The sequence below is a fragment of the Phyllobates terribilis genome, unplaced genomic scaffold, assembly GCF_046119375.1.
Source record: "Phyllobates terribilis strain yellow unplaced genomic scaffold, ASM4611937v1 Scaffold_1__5_contigs__length_1240528914, whole genome shotgun sequence".
In the NCBI taxonomy this organism is placed as follows: domain Eukaryota; kingdom Metazoa; phylum Chordata; class Amphibia; order Anura; family Dendrobatidae; genus Phyllobates; species Phyllobates terribilis.
Window position 1 is genome coordinate 36,926,503 of NW_027362761.1, and position 14,346 is coordinate 36,940,848.

Below are 14,346 nucleotides of genomic sequence, written 5' to 3' on the forward strand. Positions count from 1 at the left end.
CAATCCGAGGCAGTAGCCGGCTGCTGCAGCTAACACGTGTGCCCGCTGTTAAAGAGAATTAATATTCACTGCTCCCCACCCCTATAGTGCCGCCCACCTCTCGGCGCCGGCTTCAGTGCATAGAGGTGGGAGGGACTATGAACGTGGGGAGCAGTGAATATTAATTTTCTCTAATAGCGAGCACACTGTTCGCCCAGCCGCTGCAGGAGCCGGCGGCAGCGGCTATCGCGTGTGCCCACTATTAAAGAGAATGAATATTCACTGCTCCCCACGCCTATAGTCCTACCCACCTCTATGCACTGAAGCCGGCGCTGAGAGGTGGGCGGGACTATGGGAGTGAAGAGCAGTGAATATTCATTCTCTTTAATAGTGGGCACACATGATCGCCCAACCACTGCAGGAGCTGGCAGCTGCGGCTAACAGTGTGCCCGCTATTAAAGAAAATTAATATTCACTGCTCTACACCCCCATAGTCCCAGGCATGGGGGGCAGTGAATATTCCTTCAGCTGACCTCACCCTGTGAGGGTGCATGGCAGTGATGTCATGTGCTGCTTACACTCTGAAATCAGCTGCTGAGAGCAGAACAGGACGCTGCGCTGCGAGGAAGCAGAGGGAAGGGGAGTAGAATAGTTTATTTTTTTCTGTGTGCAGCGTGATGGGGATGGGGGGCATGTATACCAGGATGGGGGCCCCATGTATGCCAGGATGGGGATCAGACCCCACCACCCCCATAACAGTGCTTCATATTTTCCTCCTCTAAAACCTAGGTGCGTCTTATGGTTCGAAAATTACGGTACATCCAGCTCCCAGAGCTCATAATAGTTGATCAGTTGGGGAATCAGGTGTAAGACCCACATTGATATGATATTGATGACCTACCAGTATGACAACCCTTTTATGGATACTTGCTATAGATTATATTTGTTCCTGATCTTACCGCTCTTTTTTGGCTTTGGGCTTTTGTTTTCCAGAGAGTGCTCTTAATTCATCTTCTGTTGGATGCTTGTAGCGGAATAAGCTGATCAGGAAAAAAAAATTAAGACATGTGAAGTTTAATATTGACAGTGGCTATGTATACCATATGGCAGTTTTATCAAACTTGTGGCCCATATAAACATGGCATAGATCCTAGAACTTCTCAGGCAGTGACTGTATTAATACATATACATTTAAGGGGTTCTCCAAGACTAATAAAATGGCCCTCGTCACGTAATTCAAATGGCAGCTCTTACTGGTCACGTGTCAGGATGGGCTGCTGCCTGAAGAAACACAGCTTCCGAGACCTGCATCTCAGCTGACAGAGGAGCTGTATCGTACGCATACTCATACCACACATGCTGGAGAAGTGTGTGACAGGAGAAGATAAAAAGGTTCTCATCAGCTGACTAAGAATGGAGAACTGAGGCTGAAGAAGAAAATCCTTTGAGCTGTCACACACTTTTCCAGCAGCTCCGGTATGTGTATGCTTACTATATAGCTCCTCTGACAGTTGAGACACAGGTCTTGGGAGCTGCGTTTCTTTAGACTGCAGCCCATCATGACATGTGACCAAAACGAGCTGCCATTTGAATTACGTGTCAAGGACCATTTTATTTCATTCTTGGAGAACCCCTTTAAATGGAAATATACTCTGGATTACGGAACAGGAGAGGACTTGGGTATTCTGGTTACTAATAAACTAAACAGTAGTACTCAATGTCAAGCAGCAGCTGCAAAATCAAATAAGATATTAAGAGTATGTAAAAAGAGAACTAAAAAAAACAGTGATCCCAGTGTAATATTACACCTCTATAAAAGCACTTGTAAGGCCATATCTAGAATATGGGATCCAGTTTTGGGCTCCATATTTTAAAAAGAAAATTGGAAGTTAGATTCGGTTCACGGTCAAGCAAATCGATTTTTAAATTGGATGGAAGGTCTTCTTATAATTGGACTTGTTTAGCTTAGAAAAAGAAGCCCCCTCATAAGTGATATTATTTCCATGCATAAATACATGTGTGGTCAACACAAAGGACTGGCACATGATTTATTTCTTCCAAGGATCTTACAAAAGCATAAGGTGATAAACACCACAGTACATAATAAAAGCAAAACTACTAGAGACAAAGGGAAAAAAAAACATTGGATTGCATGAAGAGAATAAAGGTACCCCTGACAGAGTCCAAGAGTTACATATAAATCAAAAGATTTATCTAGGATCCGCAATATTTTTTTCTGATTGCAATAGAAAACTAAACACGACAGGAAGCAGGACTTACTGAGCATTTCACATGAATGTATGTCACAATGTTACGGACCCAAGGGGAGCAGCACGGTGGCTCAGTGGTTAGCACTGCAGCCTTGCAGCGCTGGGGTTCAGGGTTCAAATCCCACCAAGGACAATATCTGCAAGGAGTTTGTATGTTCTCCCCATGTTAGCATGAGTTTCCTCCGGGTTCTCCATTTCCTCCCACACTCCAAACACATACTGATAGGGAAAGTAGATTGTGAGCCCCAGTGGGGACAGTGCCGATAATGTCTGTAAATTGTCTGAATTGTAAAGCACTGCAGAATATGTTGGCGCTATATAAATAAAAAGATTATTATTATTACCTAAGCTGGGCTAAGGATATGTACTCTAAGTAATGTGAACATAGAAACAAGGTATTCATTCACTTAGAATTAAATTGTAAAATGAGAAAATACTGTGTTTTCCGGATTAAAAAAAAAAGATGCGTTGTTTAGTTTTCACCAAATTTTTCATGTTGAACTGATCACACAAGATAACTCGCCCCAACATAACAGGTTTCTCAGTGTGTGAGATGTAAAGGCCTCGTCACACTAAGCGACGCTACAGCGATCCCAACAACGATTGGACCTGTCAGGGATCGTTGCTGCGTCGCTATGTGATCGCTGGTGAGATGTCAAACAGTCAGATCTTCCCAACAACGCAGCAACGATGCGGCGACCCGTAACGATCTGTATAACGATGCATGCCTATGTGTTTCTGTGTCTGAGTCGTTAACAAGGTCGTTGGTAAGGTGTCAAACACAGCGATGCATGCTACCCAGCGGGGCTTCAACGATCAAAGAAATGTCCAGACAATTCCGACACGACCAGCGATCTCACAGCAGGGTCCTGGTCGCTGCTAAGTGTCAAACGTAACGAGATCGCTACTGAGGTCGCTGCTGCGTCCCAAAACTTGTGACTCAGCAGCGATCTCGCTAGCGATCTCGCATAGTGTGATGGGGGCTTAAGGATACAGCTCTGATCTCCTGGTCTAACCTCCTGCATGATTAGACAGTGCTGAGTATAGAGCACAGATGACTCACAGCTTTTAGATAAGGTTGATGTGGAGGCAAAGGCAGCACAACTGAGATTAGCTGTGTCACATTACAAACCTTTCTATCATTTTTCCTCCTCATACAGGGACAAGTACACCTCCCCATTGAAAATGAACTGATAACTTTTTTAATTCAAGTGGGTGTTAAAAGGGTTGTCCACTACCCAGATAACCCTTTCTCAATCACTATATTTCCCCTCAGTAAAATAATAACACCTATGAACACCACCGGTGCTGTTCCAGCGATGTTGGCTCTCTCATAACAATGTGACACGAGCCCTGGGTGTCACGCGCCGTCTAGCGCTGAGTATCTGCGGTCTATTCTAGATGCCGCTGTAACTTTAACTGTGTTATTTCCCCTAGTACTGCATGAGTTAATGCCAATTCTATTGCCGTGTCCTGGTGGATGTGAGTTAATGTGTGAGTTTCCTCCCCCTAGCCTTTAAGTAGCCTCTCCTTCCACCAGGTGGTGCTGCTGATAGTTTCACTCTATACCTGGAAGCTGTGCTGTGATGACCTGTTCGTTTGTGCTGCTGAAGTCCTTTCCTTTGAAGTTGCTGTACCTTTTTCAGTGGAAGGAGGTGAGGGGGATTAGTGCAGGGCTTGTGGAGGAGTTAGGGCTTAGGGTGGAGACCCGAACCTTCTCACCATCAGAGATACCTTCGGGGTCAGGGCTATTCAGGTTTCCCAGTCTAGGGACAGACTAGTTTTCCCTGGTCACCCTGCCTGTATCTGCCATTTCCTCACCAGCAGTCCGGAGGCCTCTCTTAACCCCTTTACAGCCTGGGGCATAATAGTACGCACCAGGCTGTCACCCCCTGTTCAGCGCGGGCTCCGGCGTTGAGCCCACACTGAACCGGGCTCATGTCAGCTGATTATTACGGAATCGCGATCCACCCGCGGCTGTTAACATGTTACATGCCGCTGTCAATCTCTGACAGCGGTATTTAACAGCGCCGCGCCGGAAGTGCTTGACTTACCCTGCCCATCGGTGACCTCGTCATGTGATCGCGGGTCACTGATGGGTGAGCATGACAACCCTGGGTCTGCAGCAGACCCCAGTGGTTGTCATGGACTGATCGTTATGAGCGCCACCTAGTGGTCGGCGCTCATAGCACAGGAGCATTTCTGCTACATAGAGTTGATCTGCTCATCACCTCTATGTACCAGAGGTGATCAGACAGTTGCTGCTTCTAGTCTGCTATGGAGACTATAGAAGCAAAAAGTGTAAAAAAAAATGTTTTTAAAAATATTTAAAAAATATAAAAGTTTAAATCACCCCCCTTTCGACCCATTCAAAATAAAATAATAATAATAAAAAACAACACATACACATATTTGGTATCGCCGAGTTCAGAATCGCCCGATCAATATAAAAAAATAATTAATCCGATCGGTAAACGGCGTAACGAGAAAAAAATTCTAAACGCCAGAATTAGGTTTTTTGGTCGCCGCAACATTGAAATAAAATGCAATAATGGGCGATCAATACATCGGATCTACCCCAAAATGTTATCAATAAAAACGTCAGCCCAGCGCGCAAAAAATAAGCCCTCACCCGGCCCCAGATCCCGAAAAATGGAGACGCTACGGGTCTTGGAAAATGGCGGCATTTTTTTTTTTAGCAAACTTTGGATTTTTTTTTCACCACTTAAATAAAAAAGAACCTATACATGTTTGGTGTCTACAAACTCATAATGAGCTGGAGAATAAGAATGGTAGGTCAGTTTTAGCATTCAGTGAATGTGGTAAAAAAAAAAAAAAAGTGGCATCGCACTTTTTTTGCAATTTCACCGCACTTGGAATTTTTTTCCCATTTTCCCGTACACGATATGGTAAAACCAGTAATGTCGTTCAAAAGTACAACTCGTCCCGCAAAAAATAAGCCCTCACACGGCCATATTGACCAAAAAATAAAAACGCTATGGTTCTGGGAACAAGGGGAGCAAAAAACGAAAATGCAAAAAACGGAAAATCCCAGGGTCCTTAAGGGGTTAAAAGAGGGGGTACTGTCAAGCGCTGAGTATCTGCGGTCTATTCTAGATGCCGCTGTAACTTTAACTGTGTTATTTCCCCAGTACTGCATGAGTTAATACCAGTTCCGTGTCCTGGTGGATGTGAGTTAATGTGCGAGTTTCCTCCCCCTAGCCTTTAAGTAGCCTCTCCTTCCACCAGGTGGTGCTGCTGATAGTTTCACTCTATACCTGGAAGCCGTGCTGTGATGACCTGTTCGTTTGTGCCGCTGAAGTCCTTTCCTTTGAAGTTGCTGTACCTTTTTCAGTGGAGGGAGGTGAGGGGGATTAGTGCAGGGCTTGTGGAGGAGTTAGGGCTTAGGGTGGAGACCCGAACCTTCTCACCATCAGAGATACCTTCGGGGTCAGGTCTATTCAGGGTTCCCAGTCTAGGGACAGACTAGTTTTCCCTGCTCACCCTGCCCGTATCTGCCATTTCCTCACCAGCATTCCCCCCACACGTGACACTGGGAGAGCGAGTGTCGACACCGCTGGAACAATGGCTGCACCAGAGGAGAGTGTAGGTGTTATTTTACTGGGGAAGGGGTAAATAGGGATTGAGAACGAGGTTGTCTGAGTAGTGGACAACCCTTTTTTTGATCTCATTAGGTGCTAGTACGTTCATTGCCAATAGCTCCGCGACGGTGAGGCGAAATTAAAAATCCAAAAAAATCCAACATGTTTTATTCTGTCCTTCAGCCACTATTACATCATGTGTCCAGTTCAATATGAGAAATTGTGTAATAGACCCCAATTAAAAAAAGTAAATAATAAATTCTTGTTAAAAAGTTGTACATCTTCTAGTTGGTTGTCAGTGGGACCTGAAGGTGCCATGGCTTCTAAATACTATTAATAATTGGCAGATCACACACTAAATGCTCTTCCAGCTCATTGAAAGAACTGTGGCTGTTCATATCCACGCTTTCCTCTCTATTGCAGGCCCCACACTAGTCTGTACATTCAGCATCAGGTAGGAGAGAAAGCTGAACGTGCTCATCTTATCAGAACAGGTTAGGGTGCTTTCACATTGGGTTCAGGCACCAGTTCGGTGGCCCCATGAGGGCTTACGTCCAAATGCTCCGCCCCTTTGGCGCATATGTCAGAATCCCGTTTTGCGGGAGATTCGGGCGTAAGCCCATGGCAAGTAAACTACCAGGTATTAAAGAAACACTCTCATTAAAGTTTTTATCCTTTTAATATAATATATTGCAGTCATCATATTCTATAGCATTGTGTACTTACAATTGCTCATTTTGCCTTACTACCCAGCTAATTCTTCTCTTTTCTATCTAGAAACAGAAAGTCTCTTGTCCTTGAAGAAATCATTCTTCTCTTCAACTCCTAACCCAGCTGCTCCCTCCTCCACCCTGCCATTGACTTTTGCTATGACTGATGACTCATAAATAATAATAATAATTTTATTTATATAGCGCCAACATATTCTGCAGCGCTTTACAATACAGACAATTTACAGACATTATCGGCACTGTCCACATTGGGCTTCACAATCTACATTCCCTATCAGTAGGTCTTTGGAGTGTGGGAGGAAACCAGAGAACCTGGAGGAAACTCACACAAACACGGGGAGAACATACAAACTCCTTGCAGGTGTTGTCCTTGGTGGGATTTAAACCCAGGACCCCCGTGCTGCAAGGCTACAGTGCTAACCACTGAGCCACCATGCTGCCCTCATACAGGGAAAATTGAACTCCTGTTAGAGCTTAGAAGGATTCAGCTAGTCAGTTTTTAATCATGTGATGTCATAGACCTAATGGACAACAGAAGAATTAACTGAGTAGAAAGGCAAAATGAGCAATTGCAAGTACACAGTGCTATATAATATGATGACTGCAATATATTAAGAGGATACAAATTTTGATGGCAGGAGGGCTTCTTTAAACTCCTCATAACCTAGACTACTAAGTATTAACTCCCTACTTTACCCTAGACCACCAAGAAATAAAATAAACTGCTCATAATTTAAATCATTATGAATTAACCCCTACTTTTACTTCAGACCCTGGACCACCTCAAGTGATATACAGTGGGTACAGAAAGTATTCAGACCCCTTTAAATTTTTCATTCTTTGCTTCATTGCAGCCATTTGGTAAATTCTAAAAAGTTCATTTTTTTTCTCATTAAGTACACTCTGCACCCCATCTTGACTGAAAAAAAAACAGAAATGTAGAAATTTTTGCAAATTTATTAAAAAAGAAAAACTGAAATATCACATGGTCATAAGTATTCAGACCCTTTGCTCAGACACTCATATTTAAGTCACATGCTGTCCATTTCCTTGTGATCCTCCTTGAGATGGTTCTTCTCCTTCATTGGAGTCCAGCTGTGTTTAATTAAACTGATAGGACTTGATTTGGAAAGGCACACACCTGTCTATATAAGACCTCACAGCTCACAGTTAGTGTTGAGCGAGTATGTTCTGTTAACCCTTTCGCCGAGTATGCTCGGGCCAAGCACAGAGTATTTATAGCTGCTCGGTGATATGGTTGAATCACTCCCGTGTGCATGATTTGCGTCTTATTGACAGCTTTATTACACGTGAGGAATGTCTATTTCTTACACATTCCTCACATGTATTAAAGTTGTCAAACAGTTGCAAATCATGCACCTGGGAGCGATTCAACCATATCACTGAGCAGCTATAAATACTCGGAGCTCGGCTCGAGCATACTCGGCGAAAGGGTTAACAAAACATACTCGATCATCACTACTCACAGTGCATGTCAGACCAAATGAGAATCATGAGCTCAAAGAAACTGCCCAAGGAGCTCAGAGAATTGTGGCAAGGCACAGATCTGGCCAAGGTTACAAAAGAATTTCTGCATTACTCATGGTTCCTAAGAGCACAGTGGCCTCCATAATCCTTAAATGGAACAAGTTTGTAACCACCAGAAGTCTTCCTAGACCTGGCCGTCCAGCCAAACTGAGCAATCGTGGAAGAAGAGCCTTGGTGAGAGAGGTAAAGAGGAACCCCAAGATCACTGTGGCTGAGCTCCAGAGATGCAGTAGGGAGATGGGAGAAAGTTCCACAAAGTCAACTATCACAGCAGCCCTCCACCAGTCGGGCCTTTAGGAGTGGCCCGACAGAAGCCTCTCCTCAGTGCAAGACATATGAAAGCCCACATACAGTTTGCTCAAAAACACATGAAGGACTCCCAGACTATGAGAAATAAGACTCTCTGGTCTGATGAGATGAAGATAGAGATATCCTGGATGAAAACCTCTTCCAGAGTACTCTGGACCTCAGACTTGGCCGAAGGTTTACCTTCCAACAAGACAATGACCCTAAGCACACAGCTAAAATAACAAAGGAGTGGATTCAGAACAACTCTGTGACCATTCTTGACTGGCCCAGCCAGAGCCCTGACCTAAACCCAATTGAGCATCTCTGGAGAGACCTGAATATGGCTGTCCACCAACGTTCACCATCCAACCTGACGGAACTGGAGAGGATCTGCAAGGAAGAATGGCAGAGGATCCCCAAATCCAGGGGTGAAAAACTTGTTGCATCATTCCCAAGAAGACTCATGGCTGTACTAGCTCAAAAGGGGGCTTCTACTCAATACTGAGCAAAGGGTCTGAATACTTATGACCATGTGATATTTCAGTTTTTCTTTTTTAATAAATTTGCAAAAATTTCTACATTTCTGGGGTTTTTTTCAGTCAAGATGGGGTGCAGAGTGTACTTTAATGAGAAAAAATGAACTTTTTAGAATTTACCAAATGGCTGCAATGAAACAAAGAGTGAAAAATTAAAATGGGGTCTGAATACTTTCTGTACCCACTGTAAACCTTTCCAATACCTTGGACCACCAGGGAAGTTTTATTTAGTATAAAATATCCCCCCCCCCCATGTTCTGTTGTCTAAAACCTTGGTGCATGCTATAGTCCATTGCTATATTGAATATTTTAGCATTGCAAGAAATAAAAACCTGACAGATCTTCTCCATATTGGACAAGTTGTTTTGAAGACATTTATAGAGGAGTAATACATGAACAGAAAAAGCTCCAATATGAATCTTATTATTTCTCAGTAAACTCACCTGCCATTGCATAGTAGCCATCGTGCAAGGGAATAGTGAGGGGACACTCTGTGCATGACACTGGCGGCCAGTAAGGTGACCACCATTTGTACCCCCATTACAGCCTGGAGAGAACGAGAACAAATACAGTGATTATGATTATGTATCACAAGTTGGGAAAAAAAAATATACAGATTATTGTACACTAGATTTTACAAAAGTTACCAGCATCACTGGATTTTTCCTATATATTTGGACTGAACTGTACAACTCTTTGCAGTATAGTGTTACCCTTGAAGAACAAATAGCACTTTACTTCCTGTAGACAGACAGGAAAAACAGTTTAAACCTAAGGACCGGGGGTGTTGGTGCCCACGGTAAATGTAAATACCTCGCAAAGTGGCAAGGACCCTATGAGGTGGTGGAGGGGGTCACTATAAAGTTCACCGACCAGTAAATGCAGATGCCCTGTCAAGGGACCTCAGTACGTTGGTGGAAGGTGCCCAGCCCTCAGCTTTGGTCAGAGGAGGGGTATGAAGACAGGCAGCAAGATGGCGTCTGCTGCCGACAAGTCCAACAAGGAGTGATGTGTCACCGAAGTACCTGGCCTCAGTGATATGACACCTGCAAAAGGCTCCAGCACTGATAGAGTGCTGAGAGGTTTTACTTAGTAGAGCAGCAAAGGGTTAAGGTGTCAGGAATGACTGATAAGTGACAGGCAGGACCGGTCAATCCCATCCTCCAATCCAACAGGTGCAGCTGGGTTAAAGGGCAGCTGATCTGCTCATAACTGTCTGTGTGTAGAGGTGGAAACATCTAAGACCTTGTCTCTGTGGGAGCTGGAGGGACCACCTACTTCTGGTCAGACTGTGCAGTGGGAATCTGGATGATAATGTGAAGGGGTGAGCCATGTGCAACTGTACGGACCATTTTGTTTTGCCTTATGCCGAACGGCTGTTTACCTGTTTTGCTGTAAAAATTGTATGAACTTTAATAAAATCTGCCTACTTAGACAAAAAAACTGCATACTTGTGTGAACGTTGCCTAATGACTACCTGAACATTCCATTCCCACCAGTTTACTCTTATCACAGCACGGCTATCTTACAAAGTAGTATTATTTACCCAGCTGTCATCACCCCTCCCCTTAGATGTCATTTCAGGTACGGAGGAAAAAATAAATAAATCTATTTATGATAGACAGAACATGGATTTAGTTAGTAGTAGCTTAAGCCTGTGTCACAAGTCTCCCACGAAAAACTCAACAGCCTCATATATGACTACGAGGTTGTTGACTTTGGGTCAGAATTCCGGCCACCAGGCATCGCGATCCGTATTGGACAGTGAATGTCAGATGGGTGAAACCAGTCTTACATGAATAATAGCTTCCATCACACATATCACGCTCTAGCCAGCCAGTCATCATTGACAGGCTAGTATTCACAGTGTATGAAAGAAGCCATTGGTTCATCAAATATGTACTCTTATAGAAAAAATACTAAAATATCACTTTTATTGATATATTTAAAATAAAAAAATATTTTAAATCAGAGTATATATGTCCATCCAATATAGGTATGCCTGATCAAAGCTAAACCGAAAAAAATGTGCTGGAGTACAAGTTGGTATGCATGCAAAATAGGAGCATGTTCACACTGGCCATCTAACAGACAAAACCCAAGACAGAAACAAATTAAACAAATACCCTGCTGTACGTAAATAAGTTCTGCATTTAGTGAGCTGGATATTACTTTTAAAAAGTTCCCTACTAGCACTAGCTGTGTGTCCATGTTTGGGACCCAGTCCTGCTAAGCCCTTATTCACATAGGACGTCACTATCACACAAGGTAAGGTTTTAATATTAGAGGTTAGGACCATCCCGAATTTGGGTACACCTTGACGTTTGTGGGATGACTTCTAAGCTTTTTTTTAATGAAAAATGGTGTTTACTGAGTACCCCATGTTATATATATGCACTATTGCTTTTACTTATATAAGGGTATTTGTTTATTTTGTTTCTGTCTTGGGTTTTATATGCCTGACCAAAGACCATAGAGAAAGAAGGGAGGTAAGATACCGTGATATCTGTCTATCCTGTCCCTACCTTACCGTGGAGGTTGGCACACTAGGAATGCAAATGGCGGCCCCGCTCAACATAGGTTTGCCCCGATAGGCCCTAACAAGCCCTACAGTTAGGGCCATATATATTTGGACAGAGACAAAATTTTTCTAATTTTGGTTCTAGACATTACCACAATGAATTTTAAACAAAACAATTCAGATGCAGTTGAAGTTCAGACTTTCAGCTTTCATTTGAGGGTATCCACATTAAAATTGGATGAAGGGTTTAGGAGTTTCAGCTCCTTAACATGTGCCACCCTGTTTTTAAAGGGACCAAAAGTAATTGGACAGATTAAAGAATTGTAAATAAAATGTTCATTTCTAGTACTTGGTTGAAAACCCTTTGTTGGCAATGACTGCCTGAAGTCTTGAACTCATGGACATCACCAGACGCTGTGTTTCCTCCTTTTTGATGCTCTGCCAGGCCTTCACTGCGGTGGTTTTCAGTTGCTGTTTGTTTGTGGGTCTTTCTGTCTGAAGTTTAGTCTTTAACAAGTGAAATGCATGCTCAATTGGGTTGAGATCAGGTGACTGACTTGGCCATTCAAGAATATTCCACTTCTTTGCTTTAATAAACTCCTGGGTTGCTTTGGCTTTATGTTTTGGGTCATTGTCCATCTGTAGTATGAAACGACGACCAATCAGTTTGGCTGCATTTGGCTGGATCTGAGCACACAGTATGGCTCTGAATACATCAGAATTCATCCGGCTGCTTCTGTCCTGTGTCACATCATCAATAAACACTAGTGACCCAGTGCCACTGGCAGCCATGCATGCCCAAGCCATCACACTGCCTCCGCCGTGTTTTACAGATTATGTGGTATGCTTTGGATCATGAGCTGTACCACGCCTTCGCCATACTTTTCTCTTTCCATCATTCTGGTAGAGGTTGATCTTGGTTTCTTCTGTCCAAAGAATGTTCTTCCAGAACTGTGCTGGCTTTTTTAGATGTTTTTTAGCAAAGTCCAGTTTAGCCTTTTTATTCTTGATGCTTATGAGTGGCTTGCACCGTGCAGTGAACCCTCTGTATTTACTTTCATGCAGTCTTCTCTTTATGGTAGATTTGGATATTGATACGCCTACCTCCTGGAGAGTGTTGTTCACTTGGTTGGCTGTTGTGAAGGGGTTTCTCTTCACCATGGAGAATATTCTGCGATCATCCACCACTGTTGTCTTCCGTGGGCGCCCAGGTCTTTTTGCATTGATGAGTTCACCAGTGCTTTCTTTCTTTCTCAGGATGTACCAAACTGTAGATTTTGCCACTCCTAATATTGTAGCAATTTCTCGGATGGGTTTTTTCTGTTTTTGCAGGTTAAGGATGGCTTGTTTCACCTGCATGGAGAGCTCCTTTGACCGCATGTTTACTTCACAGCAAAACTATCCAAATGCAAGCACCACACCTCAAATCAACTCCAGGCCTTTTATCTGCTTAATTGAGAATGACATAACGAAGGGATTGCCCACACCTGTCCATGAAATAGCCTTGGAGTCAATTGTCCAATTACTTTTGGTCCCTTTAAAAACAGGGTGGCACATGTTAAGGAGCTGAAACTCCTAAACCCTTCATCCAATTTTAATGTGGATACCCTCAAATGAAAGCTGAAAGTCTGAACTTCAACTGCATCTGAATTGTTTTGTTTAAAATTCATTGTGGTAATGTCTAGAACCAAAATTAGAAAAATTTTGTCTCTGTCCAAATATATAGGAACCTAACTGTACATATCAATACCAAGGAAAGATATCAGTCATCATAATCTGCAGGTTGAAGAAATCACAGTCTACTTAATATTATCCACTCCAATTAGATGAAAATTACAGTCCTGAATGAAAGTGTTTGCACCCTTGGAACTGTTTCGGAAAAAGTATTTTCTCAAAAAATTATTGCAATTACACCTGTTTTGTTATACACGCACACGTTTATTTCCTGTGTGTGTATTGGACCAACACAAAAAAAAATGAGAAAAGGGCAAACTGGACATAATTTCACACAAAACCCCAAAAATGGACTGTACAAAATTGTTGGCACGTTTCCAAATTGTGGGTAAAGAACCTTGTTTCAAGCTTGTGATGCTCATTCAAACTCACCTGTGGCAAGTAACAAGTGTGAACAATATGAAAATCACACCTGAAACCAGATAATCTCCCTGGACGCGGATGCTAGAGAAAAAGTGATAAAAGGTTGCAATGAAGGATAGTCCAGATGGTGCAAAGCAGCCCCAATCAAGTTTCAAAGAAATTCAAGCTGTCCGGCAGGCTTAGGGTGCATCGGTGTCAGCACAAATTATCTGTCGACATTTGAATTAAATGAAACGCTATGGCAGGAGACCCAGGAGGACTCCACTGCTGACAGAGAAATAAAAAATCTATACTGCATTTTGCCAAAGTGTACGTGAGTAAGCCAAAATCCTTCTGGGAAAGCGTCTTGTGGACAGAGGAGACCAAGATGAGACCAAGATAGAGCTTTTTGGTATAGCACATCATTTTACTGTTTACCAAAAACATTATGAGGCCTACAAAGAAAAGATCAGAGCCTACAGTCAAATATGGTGGAGGTTCAAAGATGTTTTGGGGTTGTTTTGCTGACTCTGCTACTGGGTGCCTTGACTGTATGCAAGGCATCATGAAATCTGAAGATTACCAAAGGATTTTGGGACGCAACGTAGTGCCCAGTGGCAGAAAGCTGGGATTGCGTCCTAGGTCATGGGTCTTCCAGCAGGACAATGAGCCTAAACATATTTCAAGAAGCTCCCAGTGTAGAGATCTTAAAATTTGCTGTTGGGAGAAGGCTCCCTTCAAATTTGAGACCTGGAGCAGTTTGCAAAAGAAGAGTGGTAAAAAATTCCAGTTGAG

At 43.0% G+C, this 14,346-nt stretch overlaps 1 protein-coding gene across 1 annotated transcript in view; it reads right to left on the reverse strand.

Moving 5' to 3' along the window:
- TMEM161A (transmembrane protein 161A) overlaps window positions 1-14,346 on the reverse strand; it is a 61,092-nt gene that overhangs the window by 18,483 nt on the left and 28,263 nt on the right. Inside the window, exons 2-3 of the mRNA XM_073661033.1 lie at window positions 9,398-9,501; window positions 939-1,019 (exon numbers count right to left, since the gene is read on the reverse strand). Of these exons, the coding sequence (XP_073517134.1) occupies window positions 939-1,019; window positions 9,398-9,501 (185 nt within the window). The remainder of the gene's footprint in view (window positions 1-938; window positions 1,020-9,397; window positions 9,502-14,346) is intronic.